Source organism: Temnothorax longispinosus, chromosome 2 (genome assembly GCF_030848805.1).
Source record: "Temnothorax longispinosus isolate EJ_2023e chromosome 2, Tlon_JGU_v1, whole genome shotgun sequence".
NCBI lineage: Eukaryota > Metazoa > Arthropoda > Insecta > Hymenoptera > Formicidae > Temnothorax > Temnothorax longispinosus.
Window position 1 is genome coordinate 2,783,869 of NC_092359.1, and position 27,283 is coordinate 2,811,151.

Here is a 27,283-nt window from a genome sequence, read left to right on the forward strand (position 1 = left end):
CATATCCCCTCCAACTAGGCAGTTCGGACACGAACCACCAAATACCGACAATATCGAAAAGTGCATACATAGCACCGACATGAACCAACTTCACCGACAGTATCGAAAAGTGGATGTGACTCGTAGTTCCAATTCCTGAAAGTGGATGTGTGGCGCTACTGTACGGCCTAGCACTAGCACCAGAGCTGGTCCGACGCTCCCGGCAGGCGGCAGTCCACGCCACGGCAGTCTCGGTTTGTCGATGCGGAACGTTAGATGTAAGTTTTCTCGGTCTTTTTTTCTTTCTTTTATTTCGTTCGTGTTAATATAAAAATATATCAGGCGAGCGGCAGGTGGTGTTTTCCACACAGGGAAAAATAGCGTCGCTAAGAATAACAGTTAAAACTCGTTCTTATATATTTTTTTGCTCGCTGATACACCACGTGCTCGTCGACATTGTATTCGCGTGTAGTACCTACCGCACACACATTTGTGCAGTTTTATTCGGTAAACGAACTGTCCGCAGTACCTATCCACTGTATGTCAGCAAACTCGATCGGAAATCTCTGGAAAATTGGCGTCAATTGTGTCTATATGACGCTTCTTGCCACGTGCGCCTCACGTGGCCTCACGCATGAATCCGCCATGATCCCACGTTGAACTTTCCATTCAGGCTATTTGATATCTTCGTGTAACATCATAAAATATTTCATAAAAATCATTACCATACGATATTTTATAAGAATATTTCAAAGATTATGTATTAATGTTTAAATATTATGTATAATGTATAGTTACATTGTATACATTGTAGTATACATTGAGTAAAATTGTTGACAAATTGTTATTCTATTTAAATTTAAGCATCTATTGATATTTATTTTTTCTTTACAGGTTCATAATGGCATCTTTAAAAAAAAAATTTACGAAAGTGACTCAACGCATCAAACACTACGTGATTCCTCAAAGTCGTTTGCCACCCAGTTCACCAATAAAGTCTCACTTATCTTTCGACGAAACATATGACGCTTATCGATTTGATTCCACCCGGTTGGAAAGTTTCAAAGAGCAATATGTCCAAGTTGACAAGCCATGCAACGAGAATGTAAGCGATCATGCAAAATTTGCTACAGTAGGGTAGTACGGATCGTATTTATGCCGTGCAGACATTTATTGGCGTGTGCGGAGTGTGCGAAAAATATGAAAATATGCGGCATATGTCGTAAGCGTTTGAACGTACTCTACAAGCGTACTGGTCGTAGTATCTTTATCCATGTGATAAATAATCCGCGGATTCTGCTATAAAATTTTCTACTTATCATCATTATAAAGACTGATAAAAGATTCGGTGTGTATGTATGTACGCTACCCGTCAACGATCCGTCCTTTTCTGAGATAAGGGGAGAACATAGAAGCCTAGAGACGCTGTTGATTACTTCTATTAAAATCACTAGAACTTTGGTGTTTCCTCCCTTACCTCAGAAAAGGAATCGTTGACGGGCAGTGTACACATACACACATACAGGGGATGGACGAAATAATGATGAACATATACGAACTGGGAAATACACTACAAAGTGTTCACGTTATTTTCTTAATCATCTTAAATGTAAATAACTAGACGTAAATAACTTTATTAGACAGGGATTCCATTTTAATGTTTAAAATATTAATTTAAAAATTAAATTAAAAACAAATATAAAAACAACACGCTTTGTACTTTTGTCATCGTCAATGTATACAGAATGAGACATTTAAAGTGTTACGATTATTTCTAAAAGTAAGAGTTATGGCAACAAATGTTTCGGATAAGAATATTGGTTTGGAAAGAGATAAATAACTATAAAATCACATCAAATTGAATTTTGTTACTTCATTTTTAAAAGCTTTATATAATTTGCAATATACAGTGACATATTTTTTAAACAGCAATTCGGTTTTAACATTTTTTTTTTATTAAGCGGTATCCATAATTAATGTAGAGAATCTAAGCCGATTTTTAGTACTTTTTGAGTTTAAAAAAAAAACCTAAATTTGAGAAAGTTATAGCTTGCTAAAGTTTCTTTGATGACGGCAACTTCAAAGGGTATGACGTCATTTCTTATATAAGAAATGACGTCACATATAAGAAATGACGTCACAGCACATTTTTGTGTAGGTATTATATTTTCTTCAATTTTGACCGCTTAATAAAAAAAATGTATGTTAAAACCGAATTATATATGCTGGATATTGAATTAAATATTAATTAAATAATAATGTATTTATTGTTTATATCGTTTGTTAAGTATACCTTGAGTAAAATTTTTTTGACAAATTGTTATTATATTTAAATTTAAGTATCTATTGATATTTATTTCTTCTTTACAGGTTCACAAGGGCATCCTTACAAACATTAATAACATGACTGAATGTGTCGAACACTACGCGATTCCTCAATGTCGTTTGCCACCCAGTTCACCAATAAAATTTCACTTATTTTTCGACGAAACATATGAAGATTATCGATTTGAGTCCACCCGGTTAGGAAGTTTCAAAAATTGGCCATGGATAAGCGGTTTATGGATAAAGCCAGAGAAACTCGCGGCGGCTGGGTTTTATTATACTGGAGAGAGCGACAAGGTGAAATGTTTCGAATGTCCAATAGAAATATATGGCAAATGGCAGGTGGATGACAATCCGATGGCCTATCATCAACAATGGTCTGGGGAGTGTCGGTTTATTCGTAATATTCCGTGCGGCAACGTGCCGATCGGTACAGATCCTAACACGATTCCGGCATTTGTGCCTGACGACGACGATGTAATTGAAAGTGGAATATATAACGAGGCTTTCTTGATTTGTAAATTGAAAGGGATGGCCTCAAGACCGAAGCGTCCCGAAAGTGACAGTCGTGAGGCGAGAATAGCGATAGCGATGGCCTTAAGACCGAAGCATCCCGAATATGCCAGTTATGCTGTGAGATTAGTCTCGTTCGACCGATGGCCTAAAGGAATGTCGCAAACTAAAAAGACACTAGCAACTGCCGGTTTCTATTACACGGGAAGTGGCGATCAAACATTGTGCTATTACTGTGGTGGAGAATTAAGAAATTGGGAGCTAGAAGATAATCCCTGGGTAGAGCACGCTAACTGGTTCTTATTTTGTCCTTATATATATTTAATTAAAGGGACGGAATTTGTAAGCAGCATTTCTGGGAGAACGGGTATCCGAGCAGTGAGTATTTAACAAAATATATTGTTATTAGAATTGTACAATTTATATATTTAATGAATATTCCCGTCTATTTAAAAAATAATGAAATAATTGTGTTGAATATAATAACATTAATTTTAAGTTATTTATTTATTTATTTTTTTAGGAAAACATATTATCTGAAATTAATAAATTAAACGAGAAAATTGAGAAAAATATTGATGCTGAGAGTATTGCTAGCGGAAGCTCTCAAAACTCGATCTATTCTGAAGAAACTAATATCGCAGAAGTAAATGCCGCATCAGGAGAAGCTAGCAGCGAACAACAATCTGTCCAAGGTGACAAGCGATGCGACATGGAACCATGCAAAATTTGCTACAGTAGAGAAGTACGGATCTTATTCATGCTGTGCGGATATTTATTGGCGTGTGCGGAGTGTGCGAAAAATATGAAAATATGCGGCGTAATAATCATGTCATAAAGCCTGTTGAACGTACTATACAAGTGTAAATCTTAGTGTCTTTATCCATGTGATAAATAATCCGCGGATTCGGCTATAAAATTTTTTATTTATCACCATTATAAAGACTGATAAAAAATTAAAAAAAAGACTGATAAAAGATTCCGTGTGTATATGTATGTACGCTACGCGTCAACGAGCTGTCTTTTCCTGAGATAAAGGGGGAACATAGAAGCCTAGAGACGCTGTTGGTTACTTCTATTAAAATCACTAGAACTATAGTGTTTCCCCCCTTACCTCAGGAAAGAAATCGTTGACGGGCAGTGTACACATACACACGTACAGGGGATGGACAAAATAATGGTGAACATATACGAACTGGGAAATACACTACAAAATGTTCACGTTATTTTATCAATCCTTTGTATATAATACTTTCGTAATCTTTTTAAACGTAAATAACTTTATATATTAGACCAGTATAGAAATTGCATGTTTAAAATATTAATTTAAATATTAAATTAAAAACAAATATAAAAATAACACGTTTTATATTTTCATCATCGTGAATGTATTCAAAATGAGACATTTAAAGTGTTACGATTATTTCTAAAAGTAAGAGTTATAGCAAAAAGTGTTTCGGATGAGAATATTGGTTTGGAAGGAGATAAATAACTATAAAATCACATCAAATTGAATTTTGTTACTTTATTTTTAAAAGCTTTATGTAATTTGCAATATACAGTGACATATTTTTTAAACAGCAATTATATATGCTGGATATTGAATTAAATATTAATTAAATGATAATGTATTTATTGTTTATATCGTTTGTTAAGTATACATTGAGTAAAATTTTTGACAAATTGTTATTATATTTAAATTTAAGTATCTATTGATATTTATTTCTTCTTTGCAGGTTCACAAGGGCATCCTTACAAACATTAAGAAAATGACTGAATGCGTCGAACACTACGCGATTCCTCAATGTCGTTTGCCACCCAGTTCACCAATAAAATCTCACTTATTTTTCGACGAAACGTATGCCGATTATCGATTTGAGTCCACCCGGTTGGAAAGTTTCAAAAATTGGCCATGGACAGGCGGTTTATGGATAAAGCCAGAGAAACTCGCGGCGGCTGGGTTTTATTATACTGGAGAGAGCGACAAGGTGAAATGTTTCGAATGTCCAATAGAAATATATGGCATATGGCAGATGGATGACAATCCGATGGCCTATCATCAACAATGGTCTGGGGAGTGTCGGTTTATTAATAATATTCCGTGCGGCAACGTGCCGATCGGTACAGATCTTAACACGATTCCGGCATTTGTACCTAAAGGAGTGGGTGTATGTGGAATATATAACAAGGCTTACTTTGAAGAAAGAGTGATTTGTAAATTGAAAGGGATGGCCTCAAGACCGAAATATGTCAGTATTGCTGCGAGAATAGCGAGAGGGATGGCCTCAGGACCGAAGCATCCCGAATATGTCAGTTATGCTGCGAGATTAGCCTCGTTCGACAGATGGCCTAAAGTAGTGTCGCAAACTAAAGAGACACTGGCAACTGCTGGTTTCTATTACACGGGAAGTGGCGATCAAACATTGTGCTATTACTGTGGTGGAGAATTAAGGGATTGGGAGCCAGAAGATGATCCGTGGGTAAAGCACGCTAAGAGGTTCGAATATTGTCCTTATCTGATTTTAACTAAAGGGACGGAATTTGTAAGCAGCATTGCCGGGAGAACGGATATCGAAGCAGTGAGTATTTAACAAAATATATTGTTATTAGAATTGTACAATTTGTATATTCGTAATAAATATTCCCATCTATTTAAAAAATAATGAAATAATTGTGTTGAATATAATAACATTAATTTTAAGTTATTTATTTTTTTTTTTTTTAGGATAGCATATTATTGGCAATTAATAAATTCGAGAATATTGAGAAATTCTATTCTGAAGAAACTAATACTGCAGAAGTAAGTGCCGTATCAGGAGAGGCTAGCAGCGAAGAACAACTTGTCCAAGGTTTGGTCAAGCCACGCGACGAGGATGAAATATCATGCAAAATTTGCCACAGTAGAGAAGTACGGATCTTATTTATGCCGTGCAGACATTTATTGGCGTGTGCGGAGTGTGCAAAAAATATGAAAATATGCGGCGTATGTCGTAAGCCTGTTGAACGTACTGTACAAGCGCGGATTCTGTATAATTATTTCTAAAATCGCCCATAGACGTATTTAACAGACTGAGCATTTCCATTGGAGAACTGACAAGATCTGAAAGACAAAAGATATGTTTGCTGAGATTGTTTCTCCATTTTTCCTTCTTCCCAAAAGGTTAGAAAAAGAAAGCGTCTCAGCAAGCATATCTTCTGTCCTTCAAATCTTGCTAAAAGCTCTACAATGGCAATGCTAGTCTACTATATACGTTTATGTGATCGCCAACCGTTTCGATCCGTATTGAATCTTCTTTAGTGGCAAATTGAGAAGAGCAATGTATGTTAATACAAATATTTCTGTGTCGAATATTTGTGGGCTGGCTTTATTAGCCTTTCTATTATAAATTAATGACGAAATTTAGTTTAATCAACCTGTTGTTTTCCTAATTTTTATTGTAATCTATCAGACATGCTTCGTTGTAGTTTATACATATATTATATAATAAACAAATGATACCAAGATTAAATATTTTTCGTAATCAGTTTTAGCTCATCTATTTTAAGGCAACAAATCTACTTGCAAGTTTTGAGACGGCGTGACTGATGAATATTTTTATAGCGTAATTTATTGTCGTAATTCGACATGAGATACAATTCTACGCCGCCGCATCGAGCCGCCGCGTCGGCGGCGCGGAGCGGTGAAACGTGATTGGCCAGATCCGGGGGCTCGACTCACGAGCCAATCGCGTTCGAGGTCTCTCACTACTGTGAGGCGGCTCGGGTGGCTGGCCTGGCGGTGGCCAGCGGTGGCAGCCAGTACCTCTATGAAGTTGGCCGGACAACTTCAACGTATCGAACTTTCATTAATTGGAATCGATTGGTGGTCGTTTGGTGGTCTTTGGTAGTTTAGTCCGATCGTTTGGTGGTTAGTCGTTTTCCTGTAAAATAAAAATGAAATTTCCGGTGTGAAGTTAGCCGGACAATTTTTATTTTTCAACCAATTTAACTTTTTATAGCTCATTCGACGCGAAATCGTTTGGTGGTCACGAATATCACCGGTAAAACGTTTGGTGGTCAACCGTTTTCCCAGAAAATAGAAAAAAACTGTATGCGCTTAATGCCGGACATATCACCTCTGTGTCATTAGTCGGAACAATTGTATTTATCATCCAAATTGACTTTGATAGGGCTCAATCGACGCGGAATCGTTTGGTGGTCACGAATATAATCAGTAAAACGTTTGGTGGTCAATCGTTTTCCTAAGAAATAGATAAAACCGTACTCTCACGCCATTGGTCGTATGACTTCGTGACGTTAGCTCGGTAATTTGATGGATAAACATTATTTATCAATCAAATTGACTTCCATACGGCTCAATCGACGCGGAATCGTTTGGTGGTCACGAATATAATCAGTAAAATGTTTGGTGGTCAACCGTTTTCCCAGAAAAAAGGAAAAACCGTATGCTCACGCCATTGGTCGTATGACTTTGTGCTATTAGTCAGAAAAATTGTATTTGGCACCCAAATTGACTTTGATAGGGCTCAATCGACGCGGAATCGTTTGGTAGTCACGAATATTGTCATTAAAACGTTTGGTGGTCAACCGTTTTTCTAAGAAATAGAAAAAACCGTACTCTCACGCCATTGGTCGCATGACTCCGTGACGTTAGCTCGGTAATTTGATGGATAAACATTATTTATCAATCAAATTGACTTCCATACGGCTCAATCGACGCGGAATCGTTTGGTGGTCACGAATATAATCAGTAAAATGTTTGGTGGTCAACCGTTTTCCCAGAAAAAAGGAAAAACCGTATGCTCACGCCATTGGTCGTATGACTCTGTGCTATTAGTCAGAAAAATTGTATTTGTCACTCAAATTGACTTTGATAGGGCTCAATCAACGCGGAATCGTTTGGTGGTCACGAATATCGTCATTAAAACGTTTGGTGGTCAATCGTTTTCCTAAGAAATAGATAAAACCGTACTCTCACGCCATTGGTCGTATGACTTCGTGACGTTGCAGAGTCATACGACCAATGGCGTGAGCATACGGTTTTTCCTTTTTTCTGGGAAAACGGTTGACCACCAAACGTTTTACTGATTATATTCGTGACCACCAAACGATTCCGCGTCGATTGAGCCGTATGGAAGTCAATTTGATTGATAAATAATGTTTATTCATCAAATTACCGAGCTAACGTCACGGAGTCATGCGACCAATGGCGTGAGAGTACGGTTTTTTCTATTTCTTAGGAAAACGATTGACCACCAAACGTTTTAATGACGATATTCGTGACCACCAAACGATTCCGCGTCGATTGAGCCCTATCAAAGTCAATTTGGGTGATAAATACAATTGTTCCGACTAATGACACAGAGGTGATATGTCCGGCATTATGCGCATACGGTTTTTCCTATTTTCTGAGAAAACGGTTGACCACCAAACGTTTTACTGATTATATTCGTGACCACCAAACGATTCCGCGTCGATTGAGCCGTATGAAAGTCAATTTGATTGATAAATAATGTTTATCCATCAAATTACCGAGCTAACGTCACGGAGTCATGCGACCATGCAATGGCGTGAGAGTACGGTTTTTTCTATTTCTTAGAAAAAACGGTTGACCACCAAACGTTTTAATGACAATATTCGTGACCACCAAACGATTCCGCGTCGATTGAGCCCTATCAAAGTCAATTTGGGTGCCAAATACAATTTTTCTGACTAATAGCACAAAGTCATACGACCAATGGCGTGAGCATACGGTTTTTCCTTTTTTCTGGGAAAACGGTTGACCACCAAACATTTTACTGATTATATTCGTGACCACCAAACGATTCCGCGTCGCTTGAGCCGTATGAAAGTCAATTTGATTGATAAATAATGTTTATTCATCAAATTACCGAGCTAACGTCACGGAGTCATACGACCAATGGCGTGAGAGTACGGTTTTTTCTATTTGTTAGGAAAACCATTGACCACCAAACGTTTTAATGACGATATTCGTGACCACCAAACGATTCCGCGTCGATTGAGCCCTATCAAAGTCAATTTGGGTGATAAATACAATTGTTCCGACTACGGCATTATGCGCATACGGTTTTTTCTATTTTTTGGGAAAACGGTTGACCACCAAACGTTTTACCGGTGATATTCGTGACCACCAAACGATTCCGCGTCGAATGAGCTATAAAAAAGTTAAATTGGTTGAAAAATAAAAATTGTCCGGCTAACTTCACACCGGAAATTTCATTTTTATTTTACAGGAAAACGACTAACCACCAAACGATCGGACTAGACTACCAAAGACCACCAAACGACCACCAATCGATTCCAATTAATGAAAGTTCGATACGTTGAAGTTGTCCGGCCAACTTCATAGAGGTGCAGCCAGTGGCAGCGCCGGCACTGCCATGATGTAATAAGATAGGTGTAACATTGCGCATAATGGTGGCCGCATGATCGGACAGCCAATAAGAAATTGGTCGCAAATGCAGCCGCGAAATTTGAATGTGAGATAAATTATATATATTAAAAATGTAAACTATAAAATTAAAATCTGTTAAAATACAATGCAAAGCGCGGCGAATAATGAAATTTGTAAAATTATTGTTGCCTTCACCCGCGGCCGAGCCGGAGGTTAAGACCGCCTGCCTTATCTGGGAACGTCCGATAGATCGCGAAAATCCATTTATCCGAAATTAAGAAAGAGGGTATCTTATGCTATATCAATGTCACGTTTGTCGGTGTCTCTTAATTTCTAAGAAACGTCATGAGTGATAAATTCGTTTACTTCCCCTGTATCGTTGGTAGTCGTAATTATACCATTGATGTGTCGAAATGCTGTTATCAGGAGCGATAATTTTAAGTAAATAATACTGCCAGCAAATGCTGCTAAACTTTGTGATAATAAGATTGTGATTGTAAGATACGTAGTTTGTGCACGTGATAAATGGACTTTTCTGGTCGATCCAAGGCTTTTTTTTTTTCAAGGATTAGGTATGGACGTCATTCGGTCGTCCTCTCGATTCATCCCGAATTCCATGTTCTAAATTATTAAGAAATTAAAAATAAAAGACCACTGTTACTAAACTACCAGAATCAAATTTTATGTTAGTACATCAATCATAACAATATCATACAGGGTACCTCAAAAACTGAAATATGCAAATAGTTTTGCATTATTATACCGCATTATTTTATATATATACATATATATATAACCACTTTTAGTTCTAACATTTGATCTGACTTACACAAAGAAGTTAGTGATACAATGTACTAGTTATAGATCATCAAAGCTTTAAAGTATTTGTTAGCATGATAAACAGTTATTTAGAATTGCTCAAATTTTACTTTGTAAGATTTTGTGCTTGTGCAGATATTAAAATTGGTTGTGTATTATTTGAGTAATTTTATAATTATAATCACAAATTTTTTAATTCCTAAAGAATGAAGTATATTTATGTATCTTTGCTTAGAATACTTTACATGTTAAAAATAGCCTATTATTAAAAATTCATACGAAATCTTTTTATGCGATTGTTTTTAATAAAGTTATATACATATATAAAGTTATATACATATTTTAATAACTGTTTAGTGTTTATAACTTTTCTCGCTTTATTGCCCGAGAATGACAGCTAACAACAACAGCTGTTAGCAGCCATATTGCTTTTTAGCATTTGCGACCAACTCCTGATTGGTCCATAACTTTGGACGAGTGCGCATCCACGGGAATGTTACACCTATCTTATTACATCATGGGCACTGCCGGCAGATCCCACGAGCGGCGCTTGCACAGTGCAAGTTGCACCAAGTTGCACGTTGCAGTCGTTGCACTGCTCTAGTGCTCTGCTTGCAGTTTGTAGTTGCGCGCGAGACTCCGTCGAGGTGACGTCGCGCGAGGTAACGGTAACGGCTCCTACGAAAGAATTGGGTGCGTTCAGCCGATACTCCGCTAGCCTAGCAATCATGAGCAGTCGCTCGTTTCCTCTCCTTTTAATCCATTGGGTCAAAGGAGAGGAAACGAGCGAAAACGTGCGACTGCTCACGATTGCTAGGCTAGCGGAGTATCGGCTGAACGCATCCATTCTCTGCCGCGGAGATCTCGCTTTTTTATGTGGATCTGATTCGATCGCCCGTCAGTTTGGGGATTGAAACGTTTACGAGGCGACGGGACGCGTAGTACTACAGCTACACCGGTAACAACGGCGATAACCTCTTCAGAACAGGCGATACGTGCTGATGTGCGTATACGTGTTTACGTTGCGTTTGTATTTTCGTGACGTATATGTCCTTTTTTTGTCGTTCCGCTTGGAGTTTTTACTTTGTGGTGATGCGCCGTGTCCGAGTGTCGATCTCGCGATCGTTCAACGTGAAGTTGCACGATAAAACGCGAGAATTTCGCCTTTGTGCGGCGACGGATTCTCCATTTTGAAGTTCGACGCAGTCCGATTCACCGCAAAGTTCATTGATGCCCGTTCTAGACTGGAGGATGAGCCGACTCTCGGCTCATCCGAGTGAGTGGTGTAGACGCTTAAAAATCTATAGTTTATGTATAGTTTATGTCACGTACACTATAGAAGGCGGATGAGCCGAGAGTCGCTTCATCCTCCAGTCTAGAACGGGCATGACGGAATTTCGGAGGTTCTGCTAGAGAACACTTTCTATTTTTTCAATCTCGTTTGTTTCTTTTTTATTCGCGCTCTCGTGATCGATTACGAACAGTTGATCGCAAACGCGCCGTGTATCGATAATTCGTCTTGGAAGTAACTGCGTTTCGTTTCACGGCGACGCATTTTTTTCCACGGTTTATCGAATATATCACGGAACACATCGCACGCGTGGGCGCATAAGGATTTCGCAATCTGCTCCGTGAGTAACTCGCGGAAGAGATCGATTCACGATTATCGGCTTGGCCGGACGCCAAATTTGCAATTCATATCCTCGCGCAAGCGGTTGATTTCTAATCGTAAATTTTCGATTCGCGCCGGTGAATATCGCGGGGAATCAATCGGCTGGTCTAACGGTCTGAAATTCGCGTCAGACTCGCTCTCGATTACGAAATTTCGCTGCAATTCGATCTTCGGCCGCTCTAACTTCCCGCTGACTTCCCTCGTAAATTACGAAGCCGAGGTTTTTCAATTCCTTTTTCGTATTCGAGCTCCGGCAAACTTGATTTTCTCAATTCTTTTCTTTTAGAAACAAATTGCTTTTTTTTTTATCTCAAGAATGAGAAAGAGAGAGATAGCTCAAGAATATTTAGCGGACACTTCGGTGTATCGCGTATTCTGTATGGCGAAGTAATTATCGGGTTAAATAAACGCGCGCATGAATATCTGTTTTGACTGTCTAATTTGTAAGTAGTAAGATTGAAATAAAATTTAAAATTCATTGAACGTCGAGGCTACCGGGAAGGTAGAAGAATTTTGACGAAAGAAACGCGTCGCCGTGCGCCGCCGGTTGAAAAACACTGGTCGAAACTCGAAACTGCGCGCGTACCACATAGGGGGAATCGTCCTTTTTTTTTTACAACGCAACGCGTCTCTGCCCTTGAACAGGCTAAAGGAAGAAGGGAACTCGGCCGGGAGCGCGTGAGCGCGCGCGCGCATGCACGTATATATACAGGACGATTCACCGTTGGTATTCGGTGACTTTGTATAGAAGCGGTGATGCAACTCGCTCCTGGAGAGGAAGTTTCAGTCCGCGATGACGGTGTAACGGCGCGGTTCTAAGTCGAGCTTCACCTTGCTAACTTCAAGCCGCCTCGCCCTCGTCTCATCCCTATTGGCGCGTAGTGTGTGTGCGCGAGCGCGCGCGATATACGGAGTACTGACATACGTATGGTTACGATATGGTATGTGCGTGAGATCGCGCGTGCGGATCGTTCGCGGTCTCGGCGGCAGCTTCCCAGGTAGCAATTAATGTCTAAAAGACATCATAAAAACATCTTTAAGATTTCTGGCATCTTAAAGACATCTTTATGATGTCTTTTAGACATTAATGCTACCTGGGTTGTAGCTTCGTCCGCGGCAAGCATCTGGTGGTTGGTATTCGCGCGCACCGGAGAAGAAACCGAAGGAAGAGGGATCCGTTTACTACTCGACGCCGACCGTCCCGGACCGACGATGCGGCCCCTCGGGAAGTCGTCGTGACGATGGGCCATCAGTGAAGTAGATGAGTACGAACAGTAGGAAGTACGTATACACCGCACCGTGCGAAGACAGCGTTCCTGGCCGCGGTCGTCGCTATTTTTCGAAATTAATTTTTCGCATCGGGTGAACTGCCGGCTAAAAAAGCGTTGAAACTTTGCTTTGTCCCGACTTGGCATAATGGTAGCGTTCTCATTGTTGAATTACAAGCGTAAAGCCCCTTGCACAATGCCAGGCAACAGGCAATAGGAACAGGAAATAACCAAAAATCGTTAATTACAACCTAAAAAATTCAAATGCTATGATTGGTTGGCAATAGGCAATAGGCACAGAATTTCCAACGTGACGGAAACTCTGTGTCTATTGCCTGTGTCACTGTTTATTCTGCATTTATACATGATTTCTGATTTCTATTCCCTGTTCCTATTGCCTGTTGCCTGGCATTGTGCAAGGGGCTTTATGTGAATAATTCTTCAAAGCATTTTAAACACATAATTATTATAATATAATAATGTATAATATTATTATAATATAATATATGTTATAATATGGATAAGAAATTGAGAGATATGTATTATAAATAATAAATAGAGATGCGGGTTCAAAACAAATTTAATTAGAAAAAATATAATAAATAATTTAATCGTAACATTTAATTTGAAAATAATTTATTTTATCTTATGATTTAAAATACATTTTTGAAGAACGTTTATATTAATACCTCGATTAATACCTAGGATGATTCGGTTTGAGTATTTATCAAAAATTTATAACCAAGTGAGCTACAGTTAGGATCTAATAATCCGATCCGATTTGCATCACTCGTGAGTATATAATCGTATTATTTATGATATATGTCTGCAAACGTCTGCAAAGCAGACGTATATCATAAATAGTAAATAGGCGAATGTACATACATGCGTATGTGCGCGCGATTGGAAAAGCAGCAATTTTATTTGTCATCGGAAGCATGCGCCGCACAACGATCTGAGAATGTATAAATGAACATTTATACCGCAAGCTAGGGAACTCATAATTTATTTATGCATTAACTCACGTGGAGCGTTAAGAATTTTTCTGCGAGCAAGTGGAATTTATATACGTTTAATACGTTCCCCTCTGTTTCACGGCTGCACGCATTCGCAAGCCTGACTGACATTTAACTAAAAGTCGGCGGACGTTGTTCACTTAATCCAGGAAGAGAAACGCGTTTCTTCAAAAGCAAATTGACGGTAATAGGGAAGTATGCGTCTTCGTACGGGATAAGAAAAATGGCGCGTGCAGCGTTGTACAACTCGCGTGTGATTAAATGGAAACCCGAGATCGCAGTCTTCCACGTTGATAAATCGCGTCTTCGGAATGAGCGCGGGAGGAACTCAAAAAGATGCTCCGAGAGAAACCGCGGGGCATCCTCGCGCGCGCGATCGATGCGCGAGGACAACAAATGATACTGCTAGAAGGGGAGTGCGCGCGATATCCTGGAAAATTGATTTTTTTTTCCGAATTGTCGAAGTGAAACGATGAAGTCGGAGGTAATATTTTTTTCTTTCTCCTCTCTCTCTCTCTCTCTCTCTCTGTCTGTCTCTGTCTCTGTCTCTTCGGGTAATACCTCGGCTGCGTGCGGAATTTTTCAGCGACTTACTCCGTGACGTTTCATTAATATGATAAAATGGAACATCACGAAGATTCTTAACCGAGTCTCTCCCCCGCGCCGCCGCATTCCGTGCTGCGAAAGGCAGGGCGATATCGAGGAAAGATAATTTCAACAAATGGATTTCGCGCGACGTCAGTTTAACGACACACTTCCCGTTAATAATTTCGTTGCGGAAACGTGATTTTCGCTCTTCCCCTCGCGCACTGGCGGATGATAAACACATTTAATTTCGATCCCGCTGTAAACTGGATGTTCCGACAGGCAAACAGACAGACAGACACGGGTAGCGGGTTTCTCTCATTCCGGAGATACGAAATGCCTCGAATTGTTTCCACCGACGTAACGAGATTGCGTCAACCGTTGCGTACCACGATCGTTGCGCGCGGGCGAAGTCGATGGAGAGAAGCGCACGTAGATGACGTGCCCCGCCGACTTGGGGCGAAGTTACGTTGTAATCTTCTTACAACCGCGGAGAAACGTCGGAACTTGGACGCGTCGGTCGCGTCAATAAACCATTAGCACGAACGTAAACTAAAAGCCGTACCTACGGGAACTGCAACGTCGCGTCGGTGGCCGTCGAAAGCGCTTTTTCCCTCAGTCCCGAATTCGCGCGTTTGCGGGAGGGAGGATCCGATTGTGTCGTGAGTTTGAAACTACTTCGATTTTTTTGTTTTTAATACGATCGGCAATGGAAATTTGGCCGCACTTTGCCACGAGATGCATGCAATATTCATCTAGCTCTAGATGCTATTCTCGACGTTATTGCTCAGATGAGTCATTGTAAATAAAATAATTATTACTGTTATTATTACGTAATAGTAATTATATATTATTATCTATAGATTATTATTATTATTATTATTATTATTATCTCTTTCTAAATCTGAATCAGTGAATAGCACTGTGATCAGTGAATAGTCACTGATTCAGATCTAGAGAGTATAGATCAAATTAAGGTTTTCATATGTGCATCTCCTGTCGCTGCGCGAACGACAGAAACGCGAAATTAATTGATCGAAATACAAACTTAGAACTTTCTCTAAATTCAACAATTAATTTTGTATAAAATAAATTTATTTGGCTTATATATAAATAGGCCACGGATTTGATGATTTAATTTTAATAGTCTCTTTATCTTTAAAATATACTCTGGACTGCGCTTTGAGTTTAAGTTTAGCAAAGTATATATGAGTTTAGTGAAGAGAGTAAGTTAACGAGAATACTATACAGAATTTTACAAGGAATAAAGATTATATCAAAAGCAACATTCTTAAAGCGAATTTTAATTGGCCATTCATTCCTTTCATCTGTCACCTTAAGTAGATTTGATAATTAAGTCGTAAATTACTCGATGTTCTTTACAGTCGATCCTAGTAAAATTGTCGCAGGAAATCCGTAAAAGTTAATTGAAGAATCATTTACAGCGGAATGTTACTCCCGGAATTTTTATTATCTCTTCGCAAACTTAAACTTAAAACGATGAACATTTCCAATTTGGAATGTAAAATAGTTAGAACGTGAATAGACTTATGATTCAGAAATATGAAATTTATTTTTTATCTATTTCGCTACACAGTAAAGTAAAGTCCCCTATTATGAGATAGGCTCCTAGAGGTTTCTGCTAAACTAATAGGTTCTATCTGTTGGTTCCATCTACTATTGCCCTTAGAGTAAAACCTATTTAGTGGAAAATTTATTATTCGATCGTGCGTGCACTCGCCTACTACATTTTTCAAATGCATAAACTTCCGGCAATCACGCAAAATAGATGTATCTCATAATAGGGGACTTTCCTCTATTATTTATCGAAGGAACAATTCTAAAAAAACATATATTGTTTTAAAAATTACGGTATATTGAAAATTTTTTATACTACAACAAAACGAACTGTCGCAATAAAAAAAGCAGCGTAAGATTTTTAGTTTTATGAATTTTGATTTTTTTTTACACTTATATGTGTATTGAATCATAATCAATTTGTACATCAATACGATGCGAGTATACATATAATTATTATCACGTAAAATCCTAAATCTTGAAGAACAGCATATTTCCAGCTATAACTTTAATATTATATAATATATATCTTATATCTTTTTTACAATCCGTATTCTATTCTATTGTATTCAGTACTATTTTTATCACAAATTCTTTTTTGCTCGCTAATATAATTAATTATTCGAAGAAAAGGGTGAATAATTTAGCGCGGTAAACTAATTTTACCGGATTATATATTTATTGCCATTTAAATATTTTATCGTTTAAATACCTATTCACGTTCCTATATATGCGTGTGCATAAGTACATTCACCTATAAGTGTTTATTATACTATATATTCTATCGCTGCTTTCGGAAAACGGTTAAAAGATTGTGATGGACTGGTGTCGCAAAATTGGTTATTTCAGTTGTTTGCCGCGGAGAAAATTGAAAAAGCTACGATCCGAGGCAACGCAGCCATGAAATCGCGCACGTTTAAACAGAATGTATATGTTCACGGTTATTCCGCGACAATTTTTTTTCACTCACGAGCGGCTATGTTATTTGAGTATTTCTTGTGAAAACGTATGCATTCAGAATTAAAAAGATATATATATGTACATACAGAATTTCACATGATTTTTCGCTTGACCTTTCGCGTCGCGCACACCGTTGGGAACGATTTCTACGTTTGCGTTCACGTAATTAGTAGATAATGCAGGTAATGAATGATAATTAAATGGCATTGCGTCACGGTTAAACGCGGCGATCCTTGCGCGTTGCCTAGTTTCCGTGGAGAAGTGATCGTAAAATGGGACAAGAGAATTAATCGATACATTTCATTGTGGTTTTCAACGAATTTAATGATTTTCACTCTCCTCCTCCCTCTTTTCCCTATTTCAGCTTTTGTGCGTATTATTACTGTAATTCAATCCCTCTCCGGGCGAGAACGCAATAATTTACAGTTCACAATTCGCAAATTCCGTAGTCGCGTTATTCTCAATTGTAAAAATTTTTTACTTGCAAATTCAAACTGACATGGCTTAGAAACGTCCGATGTAATCCGGACACGGCTCTGTACTGAACGTGCCATTGAACATGGTAATTCAATACTGATAGTAATAAAGATAATGGTTCTGAATGAACCGGTTTGTACTAGAAACATGTATTTTACATAATATGGAAATGTCGAGATATTATGATGAAATTAGTATTCCATGAAAATTTCGTGTCATTTCTTTTTTTTACTAAAGAATTGAACTGATTAATATTCTTATTCAAATGGGCTAAATTGTTACGTTGATAGCAATCTATAATGATATTTCCTTCTATAAAAAAAGACAAGATTGCACGAAATTTGAGTGTACCACGAAGTGTGGTGGAAATAGAACTGGACGTATAAACAACAAGAAATTAAATGACACAAAATTAAATGACATAAAAGAGAAAATACTATTCGAGAAATCTTTAATAGCAATTTCGTTATATAATATTAATAACTGAAAATTGCAACGTTTAAAGATAATTCTATTAACAATATATTGGAAAAATGAGATCTTATCGTCGATAATTTCGTGTTATTAAGAGTTTATAAAACATATCTGTATTACAGAAATAATGTCAGAAAAATTAAGTTGGTTAGTTTAAAATTAGTTAACTTAAAATCTTTCCACGATATAAATACAAAACATAAAATTACGATTTTTTCCGCAACATATAATAATAATAATCTTTCGATTATTTTTATTTTGTCATTTTTTGATTAATTTCATTTTAATAATAATTGTAACATACTTTCAGAAAGAATTCTGTTACCGATAAATTGATTAATATCGGATTATCTTTTTGATATCATTTATTGAGCTTTTGAGGAATTATATCGCGTATTGTGTCAGTTAAAAATTTTCGAGCGTTGCAATTAGTCGTTTTTGATGATTTTTATGCCGTTCTTTCTGCAAAACGATGCATACGCGCCATGTGTATTCATAACGTAACGCACAGCGACATATGCCAAACGGTTAAAAGCGCGTGAACCTGTATTACGTTTGCCCCGAAATTCGGGTGTATGCACAAAGGTAACGGCAATGTGAGCGCGGGCGAAATCGCGTCACGGTCGTCGCGTCATCTCGCTTGCTACTCTCGTTTGGCGCGGCGGCGTTGCTTGCTTTTCACTATAATACAAAAATTATTACTAACAATATATAAAATATATTTTAGAAATGTATTGAAAAATATTTCTTGTATATAAACTGAAATGTTTTTTGATATTTTTTGACAAAAGCAAACTAAAGTGTCAAAATTCAAATAAAAGTATCGGTATTCCGATAGTGATGCTATCGTTGATATCTCCCTTAGTATCTTATAACTCGGAATAGATTCATTCTTTGAATAGGTATAGATAGAAGAAAAAATTTTCCTCGTTTCGTCAAGTGTAATATGCTTTGTGGAATACGCGCACAGATTTGAAGGCTCGTACGTAGATGGTAGATCGCCGGCGGAGTTGGCCGCGGAATTTCCGCTAGTTCAATTTAACTTTTCTTCGGTGAGCTAAGCGCGCTAACGAACAAATTAAGCCCCAATTTGCATGCGGGTTCTCGCGCTCGCGCTAGCGATCCGCGGCGACGCTGACGACTACGTGATCTCGGCTGGGTTGCGCCGATCTTTTTTTTTTTCTTTTCTTATTCTTCCGCACGACGTAATTGCCAATCACGCCCGTCGCCTTTTACACCGCACAATCGGTGCGAAACACGTCACTTAACGCCGTTTACGCTGATGAGCTCTCGATCGAGCTGCGCGACGCGATATCGCCCGTATCTGATACTATCCGCGGTCTCTTGATTAGTTTCTTTTATCGGACTGCGTTCCGATTGTCGGAAAATCGATAAAGCGATCGAGGGCCCGAACGAAAGGGCCGCACGAGTCCGCTTCCTTTTTTTTTTCCAATAAATGAGTTATTCGGCATTCGGTTGAATAATAGTCTATCGATCGATGCAAGATTTAGTATCCGGATAACATACACGGCGAACAAAAGCGGGACGGATTTATATTAGTTTTCACAATCGTGATAATCGGTCGTATTCTGATCATCGTGGTTTTCACAAACGTTGATACGTTTTTTGAATGAAGGATTATATACATACGCACCCCCTTTATCATCACGATGAATTCTCACAATGCTGCAATGTAAAATGAAAGGACATTATTAATATGACATTTGACTCTGATTATAATAATTTCATTTTCTTCTTCGCTCGAAATTTCCTGGCGAGGATACCAGCAGAGGTTTTTATGATTTATCAGAGAGAATTATATCAGAGAATTTCTTTAATAATCCTAGGATTGATTACAATAAGCCAAATTTGGACCGTATCTTCTTACATTTTATTTAAGATATCAAATGTAGTTTAAAAGAGAAATATATTTTGTTTCATCTTGTTCTATAAATGACTTTGTTCTCACCGAGCGAGGGTTAAGTAAAAACTAAGTAAAATTTCCACGAGGTCTTCCTAGTACTTCCGCATTTCTCCAACGCGCCTTCAAGCTAAAATTGCCCGGTTCTTGCATTCAGAATGTCAATTGACGTGAAACACTAAAAGCGTTCTTCTGCATCTTTACGCGCGACAATGCCCAACGAACACTTAACGTCGTTACGAGTTTCGCTCGGAATACTCCTTTAACGAATTTATCCGTGTCCGATTTCTTTCTTTTATTGTTTTCCTCTTCACTGCCTCGTGGCGATCAAATTATGCGACGACGGAAAATTAGTAAGGCGCAAGAGCTAAAAATATCTGAATCGTCATCCATGTTGATTGCTATTAATATATACGAAAACGTTGAAACGCCGGGCGCGGTTTGCCGTAATTTTTATCTAATCAATGATTATTACAATACATTTTTATATTTCCCGAAAAAAAAAATAACGCAATTAAACGCAGTTGAACGCAGTTTTGACGTCGAAGCATCCCGTAAATTTAATCTTGCATTATATTATGAACGAAGAATTTAATTAATTCGTTTGCAATCAACGGATAACAATTTGTACACTTCGCATCGGGGAAAAATGCATTTTTCTCATTCTACATTTTTTTTCTGCGTTCCACGACGCTTTTAAACGAGCAAAAATTATTCGCGATACGGCCCTCTCTTTCAGGGAGCCTTTCGAGATACGCGAATTTAATTTCGTCGTGGATAAATATCACATTACCCGCGTGATGATATTTTCTTTTGCAAAAATTAGAAATTGATTATGAAGAAAATATATGTATATAAGGAACTATATTTAAGATAACTCTCTTTCTTTCTCAAACGTTTTCGCGAAACACTTTTCGTATATAAAAATATTTATCTCGACGGGGACAGACTGGGAGAATATTAAAAAACTTCTTATCAAAGACATATATCTTACGTATATAAGGGACGCCGTACGATGGTCGGTGCTTCAGTTTCTGTCCGTCGTTCTCGTATTTGCTCTTCGGCGAACGTTCTAGGCGCGCAGTCTCGTGATCAAAGGAGCTACTCAACGGTACCAATAATATTGCAACAGCGGTGGCCGCAACGAACATCAGTTCATCAATATTACATACTCGCCGCGGGTTTGCGGCTTTCATCGTCGTGTTGCGTCTTCTGCAGCTCTTTATCGGGCTGTTGCATTACACGCGGCTAAAACGCGATCGTCAAGAAGAATCGATAGCGCGCCGCGTCCCGGAGATATAAAGGTAACTCTCTCACTCTCTCTCTCTTTCTCTCTCGAGGAGCGCGTTGATTGTTATGCCGCGCCACGCGGAAAGGTCGGCCGCGGTAATTGCGTATCATGAAAGTATCGCTCGTTTACACGTTTACTAGTGTACACAGGCGCAACGAGAGTTGCGATACGGACGAGCGACTCTTTCGCGAAAGCAACAGCTGATGCTGCGTAAACACGTACGCCGAGCATTTCTTATAACACCGGCGAACTCTACTCACGGAGCGGAGTTATGAGCAGTTTCAACACCAGATAGTCGCGTGATATCTGATAGCTTATCTTTTAGAGCGAAACAGGAAAACTGCTGGAAGTATATGAGGAAAATTGTTTAGAAATTTTCATTCTCTCTTTCCTCTTGATAAAGATATTTAGATTACAGGCCGTTAAAAATAGAGAGGCTTCCAGATAATAACATTGCATTATCAAGATGTTATCTTTTATTTTTACAAATCCAGGTTTGATTTAAAATAAAATTGTATGCATAATTTTGAGCAAGAAATGATATTTGTCTGTAATAATAAATTGATCGACGTATACCAATCCAAAAGATAGAAATTCTGATCGCGGTGATTGCCGTAACGCTTCAATTAAAATTAAAAGCGAGCTTGATAAGCACGCTATATGTGTAACGCGTTCCAATGACATCATCGTTAGAAGAAGTGGGTTGAGATTGAGAGTTACAGGTATAGACACTACAGACAAGCTTTCAATAACCTTCGAGGCTTTGTTGACGAAGTCGTTCATACATTCTCGCGTGCGCTTGTATCGATAATTCCACATCGATGTGACATCTCTATTGTAAGCAGTGGCGTTCCATTGTAAGCAAGCCTTCCATTATAAAAAAGGCATGTATGTATCGCGAATTTTATTTCTAAGCGTGCAAACAAATTTTTTTTTTTCCCAACATTTTATATTTTTTTATTCATCTTAAGCTTTATTTGATTAATTCAATTTAGAAAATGTTGACGTTAGTTTATCATCAACTTCGTAATTATAATAGAATTTAATTTAACTTTTAACGCCGCACCGCGTAATATATTAAAAAATAAAAACTAAATAAGAAGTTTATTATTTTTTTAATTTTTAACGCCGCACCGTGTAATATATTAAAAAATAAAAAAATAAAAATAAGAAATTTATTAATTTATATTAAATTACATAAAGAAATTCATCAATTTAAAATAAAATTACATAAGGAGAAAAATACAAGCATTAAATCAAAGTTACTTTTAGATTGAAACGTTTTTCATTTCGCGATTGAATTAGCTTCGTAAATTACTTTTGTGTGATCGTTTTTGAAAAAAAAGCGCAATGCAATTTCATACTTCAAATTCCCTATGCAAAGAATTTTATTGAAATATATGTAAAGCTCACTACGGTAAAATGATTTATCGCATCATCCGGCAAGCGGTATTCGTGGATTAATATAAAAAAAGAAATTGCACTTTTTTCATTCCCATTTGGGTTCCCCTGAAATTATTTTTTATAGCTATTCTGTGTGCGCGCGCGCGATTTATAACATAAAAATAATTAAACATAATAAATATTATAATAACATAATAAATATAAATTTAAATTAAAATTAAAGCATAAAATATAAATATAAATTAAAAACGAATATATAATAAATGAATAAATAAATATAAATTAAAAATAAATTAAAATTAAATATTAGTACCCGTAAACTGTAATGTTCGCGTTAGTGTACTCGTTATATATGGTACTTGTTTTCTTTTTTGAGGTATTGTTATCTGTTCTTCTGTTTGTTCCCTTTTTTTGCTCTCATAATAAAAGGCAATTTGTCTGGCTACGTTGGTTAAGATAGTCAGTATGTCTAATTTTTCTGCATTCTTTTCTAATTCGGAACATAGGCACTCTATGAACCAAGTTCCTTTCAATGTGCTTCTGTGCGAAATATAACCTGTAAAATATTTAATTAAAATTAAATTAAATTAAAACAACAGTCATTTATTGTAATAAAATGACTGAAATCAAACTTATAATACGGATGACAATACCTGGATGGCTTGAAAAGGTGATCAAGAAATCTGCCATTATTGGAATTCGATATTTTTCATATGTATCCATTTCTATCTGGTCGGTATCTATTTCGATTTCCGCTTCTATACCGTGGTCTTCTTCGTTTCCTCCACATGCTGAGATGTAAAACATTTTTGGTTTCCCTGCCAGGGTGGGGCAGTTATCCCCAGTAAAATACTTCGGCAGGGTATTAACATCATAGAGGGTGTCGAATGCTAGAACTTTACCAAATCTTCCGTGGGACAAAACAATAACCATTATGCAGTCGCTTTCTGTGTGATCTCTTAAGGCAGCTGTAAAAGTAATAATTTCCTTATTATTTCCGTTACATATATTTCAGTTATATTTATGATAAGGTGCATCTTACCTTTTCGTAACGTGTCTTTTATTTCTTTGAGTGTAAAATTTAAACACATTATTACTTCAAATTTTAGTTTTGTCAATATTTTTTCTAAGCCTTCGGTATCCTTGAATGTTCCAGGGCGATCAGTTGCCTTCAAATTTTTTTTGAAATTTGAATGATTGAAAATGATGGCCATCCCCCTTTTGGGATGGCTCATTTTGTAGTATTTGATTTGCCTGAAAAAAATTGTATTCAATCTAAATAAATATAATAATTCAAATCTAATATAGTCACATTAAGAGGTTGTTTATCAGATTATAATAAGCAATGACTTACTTTAAATGTATATATAGTCAAAATAAAGAAATATTTTATTTAACGTAAAACAAATAACAAATAACTTTTATTAAGATAATATTTACTCAAACTGAGTAATTCATTATTAGTCGATACGCCAGGTCGATTGAGCATTTTTATCGAGGTTGATGACTTAAGTTAATGTTTTATTTTATGTTTTTTGGGTCGTAGAACAAGAATCTGTAAATAGTTTTTTCGTAAGTCGATGCAATAAAAAGTTATTAACAATTTATTTGTTTAAATTGCCCTAGCGATCAAACTATACATCTTATAAAAAAATTAACTAGAGAAAATTTGTTCCTCTTTTTACGACGAACAAAATGGCGTTTAAATTTTTCCAAAATTTTGATTATTGATGAAAATATGTCGTAAAAAGAGGAACAAATTTTCTCTAGTTAATTTTTTTATAGGATGTATAGTTTGATCGCTAGGGCAATTTAAACAAATAAATTGTTAATAACTTTTTATTGCATTGACTTACGAAAAAATGATTTACAGATTCTTGTTCTACGACCCAAAAAACATAAAAAAAACATTAACTTGAGCCATCAACCTCGATAAAAATGCTCAATCGACCTGGCGTATAGACTAATAATGAATTACTTAGTTTGAATAAATATTATCTTAATAAAAGTTATTTGTTGTTTTACGTTGGATAAAATCTTTCTTTATTTTGACTATACATACATTTAAAGTAAGTCATTGCTTATTACAATCTGATAAACAACCTCTTAATGTGACTATATCAAATTTGAATTATTATATTTATTCATAATCTTACACCGTGACCGTGGCTGCAGCGCGGCACGTGTGGAGCAGTACACGTGCTCGAGAGAGACAGAGAGAGAGAGAGAGAGAGAGAGGTTATTTACGTCGAACGGTAGCGCGGTAGCAACCACTGCCTCAATTAATTGAAGCGATATGGAAACGCCGCGCCGCGTCGCAAGCATGAGGGAAATCGAACGGATGGGCACGGCCGAGCACGAGGCTCCATTCATCGCACAGATCAAAACTATCTCCTCCGTTCTTGTCGCGGGATTGAGAAATTCGACGAGATTGAGAAATTCAACATCCCCCGGAATTCCCCGCGGATTCCCTGAGAAACTCCCTCGAGGAGAATTAGTCGCGAATCGGGAGGCGAAAGTGAGCCCGAAGAAAGCACTTCCGACAAAATGTCGTCCCTAATCTACATTTACATCGATAAAGACGATTCTTCGACGGCGAGATATGTAAAAAAATAATTTTTTTATCGCGCTTCCATATAAGAACTGATACAAGAAAGTAGTCGTGGGACATAAACGTGCAGATTTAGCGAGGCGACATCCTTAAAAAACGTTCCGTGTCTCAAGTTTAAATGGCTAAGCGATTTTATGATTAGAACATTATGATATTGACTCACCTAGACTGATCTTGATATTTTTGCAATAGTTGAGTTGTTTCATGTTGCTGATCTTGATATTTTTGCATCTGTTCATTTCTTTCATGTAGCTTATTTAGCGTACGCGTTAATTCCGCTTGTAACATGTTAATCGATGTAGCCCAGCTTCCTTGTAAGTTTTTTACCCTCCTGTTGAGAAGAATTTTATGTTATTTTGCACATTTATTTTATAGTGCTATTTTTACTTACACAAGTAATATTAATCAGATAAAATTATAAATAAGGTTATAATGAACACGTGTAACAGTTATAAGACAAAGTAGTATTATTAATGATACGGGAGCAACTGAAGGTCCTCTCGCAATCGTTGATTGCGAACAGAAAGATAAACTAAAATATGCGACAATTGTCTTATCAACAATAATGTAGTACGGAATTATTTAATAAATAAAATTACTTAACATCTATGCTCGGGCAATACTGAATAATACTAAACGAATCGATTATCGTTTTTATTTAATTCTAGACGTTATCTAAGTAATTATTTAAGTTTGAAAATTGCAAAGTTCCAGCGAGAGATGGATTCTCGCTACGATGTAGACTACGAAACCTTGCGATTCAATCAGTTTCTCAATTCGCGTTCGTTTCATCAGCAAACATTTAACTCGATATTAAATTATCGAGACATAATCTAACATTACATTTCGAAGTGAGAAAATTGAGAGAAGACTTTTAAAAAACGAGAAAACCCCAGCGACAGATAGTAATCGTGCAGCCTCGGTAGCGAAGTGTCTAAGAGAGAATCTCTGAACGGGCATCCGGGGTCAGCTCGAGACGTCCCAATCGACCGATATAGTTACACGGGATGCACGACACGGCGACGTATATCGACATCGATACGCGATAACTCTTGCACCTTGTATGCGCAGCTGCCGTGCACCCATAGCAAGTTTGGATTGCATGGAAGAGTTCAACGGCGGCGGCGGCGTAGACTCGGGCGTGCACTGCAGCAACACGACCGGAACGAAAGAACAGCTACTAACTAGCTGCATTGCCGCACAAGCGCAACGTTTGCAGCATCCCTCGCCAGGTATTCGCTACCGCAACTTGGGCAAAAGCGGTCTACGTGTTTCCAATGTTGGATTATAATAGGTACGCTGCTGAATGTATTTCCCACTTATCTCTCCCAGAGAGTCGTCTTCTCCGCGATCTCGGAGCGCGCGTGAACGCTTTCCTCCCTTCGAAGACGATATATATCACTCTTGGATACCTCCCCCTCGTTTCTCCTGCGATCGTATACTCGCGCGATACTACATACCCGCGACCGAATCGATCCCGGAAGCGCATGGTTCCGTCTCACCGGTTATCTCGAATTTTTATCACTCGCGGTCACATCGCCGAACGTCGGATTTCACGTTTTCATTATTCATTTCGCAACGTTTCTGCTCTCCCGGCCGGACATACGGTTTCGCCGCGGATGCGGATATATACAATATGTACGATGCACTATGACCTATAGCTGATCGTTTGTGCTCGATAGCTCGACCAGTACACGCAATTCACATGACTTGCCTACGCAAATATATACATGTAATCGCTGCACATGTGATTCAAGAATAAACGCTTCAAATTACTCATTTTTCTACCGTTGCGTCTACTTATAATTTTTTATAGACATTTTCTTCAAAATTTAAAAGAAGTGGTGCTACAATATATATTTTTCTACATTAAAAGCTATGTAATTTTTCTCTTTTACAATAAAAGAAATGTTTATGATACAATAAAGTTACGTAATGTTATAAAAAGCAAATTTAGACTAACAAGTTTTAAAAG

The 27,283-nt window shown here is 37.5% G+C and overlaps 2 protein-coding genes and 1 long non-coding RNA gene across 5 annotated transcripts; 2 read left to right on the forward strand and 1 right to left on the reverse strand.

Moving 5' to 3' along the window:
* The first annotated feature begins 42 nt into the window (after positions 1 to 42).
* Positions 43 to 6,299, forward strand: LOC139808743 (E3 ubiquitin-protein ligase XIAP-like). Of its 3 annotated transcripts, none has more exons than XM_071771078.1 (6): positions 43 to 257; positions 874 to 1,084; positions 2,350 to 3,195; positions 3,341 to 3,562; positions 4,554 to 5,396; positions 5,543 to 6,299. In XM_071771078.1, coding segments are annotated over exons 1-6 (2,442 nt in total). In that variant the 5' UTR covers positions 43 to 255; the 3' UTR covers positions 5,861 to 6,299. The 3 variants fall into 3 exon arrangements, with proteins under 3 accessions (XP_071627179.1, XP_071627181.1, XP_071627180.1); XM_071771080.1 differs by lacking the exon at positions 43 to 257 and adding an exon at positions 331 to 486; XM_071771079.1 differs by lacking the exon at positions 43 to 257 and adding an exon at positions 517 to 670.
* A 4,063-nt stretch (positions 6,300 to 10,362) lies between these two features.
* On the forward strand, positions 10,363 to 26,414 carry LOC139808133 (uncharacterized). The gene is made up of 3 exons (XR_011730793.1): positions 10,363 to 10,713; positions 10,954 to 11,054; positions 26,380 to 26,414. It is a non-coding gene; the product is annotated as an uncharacterized lncRNA (long non-coding RNA).
* Positions 22,011 to 26,373, reverse strand: LOC139808130 (caspase-1-like). The gene is made up of 4 exons (XM_071769796.1): positions 25,472 to 26,373; positions 23,740 to 23,951; positions 23,351 to 23,665; positions 22,011 to 23,253 (listed from the first exon to the last, which is right to left on the reverse strand). Exons 1-4 carry the CDS (start codon positions 25,594 to 25,596, stop codon positions 22,997 to 22,999), a joined length of 909 nt encoding a protein of 302 aa, XP_071625897.1. The 5' UTR covers positions 25,597 to 26,373; the 3' UTR covers positions 22,011 to 22,996.
* Positions 26,415 to 27,283: the final 869 nt, after the last annotated feature.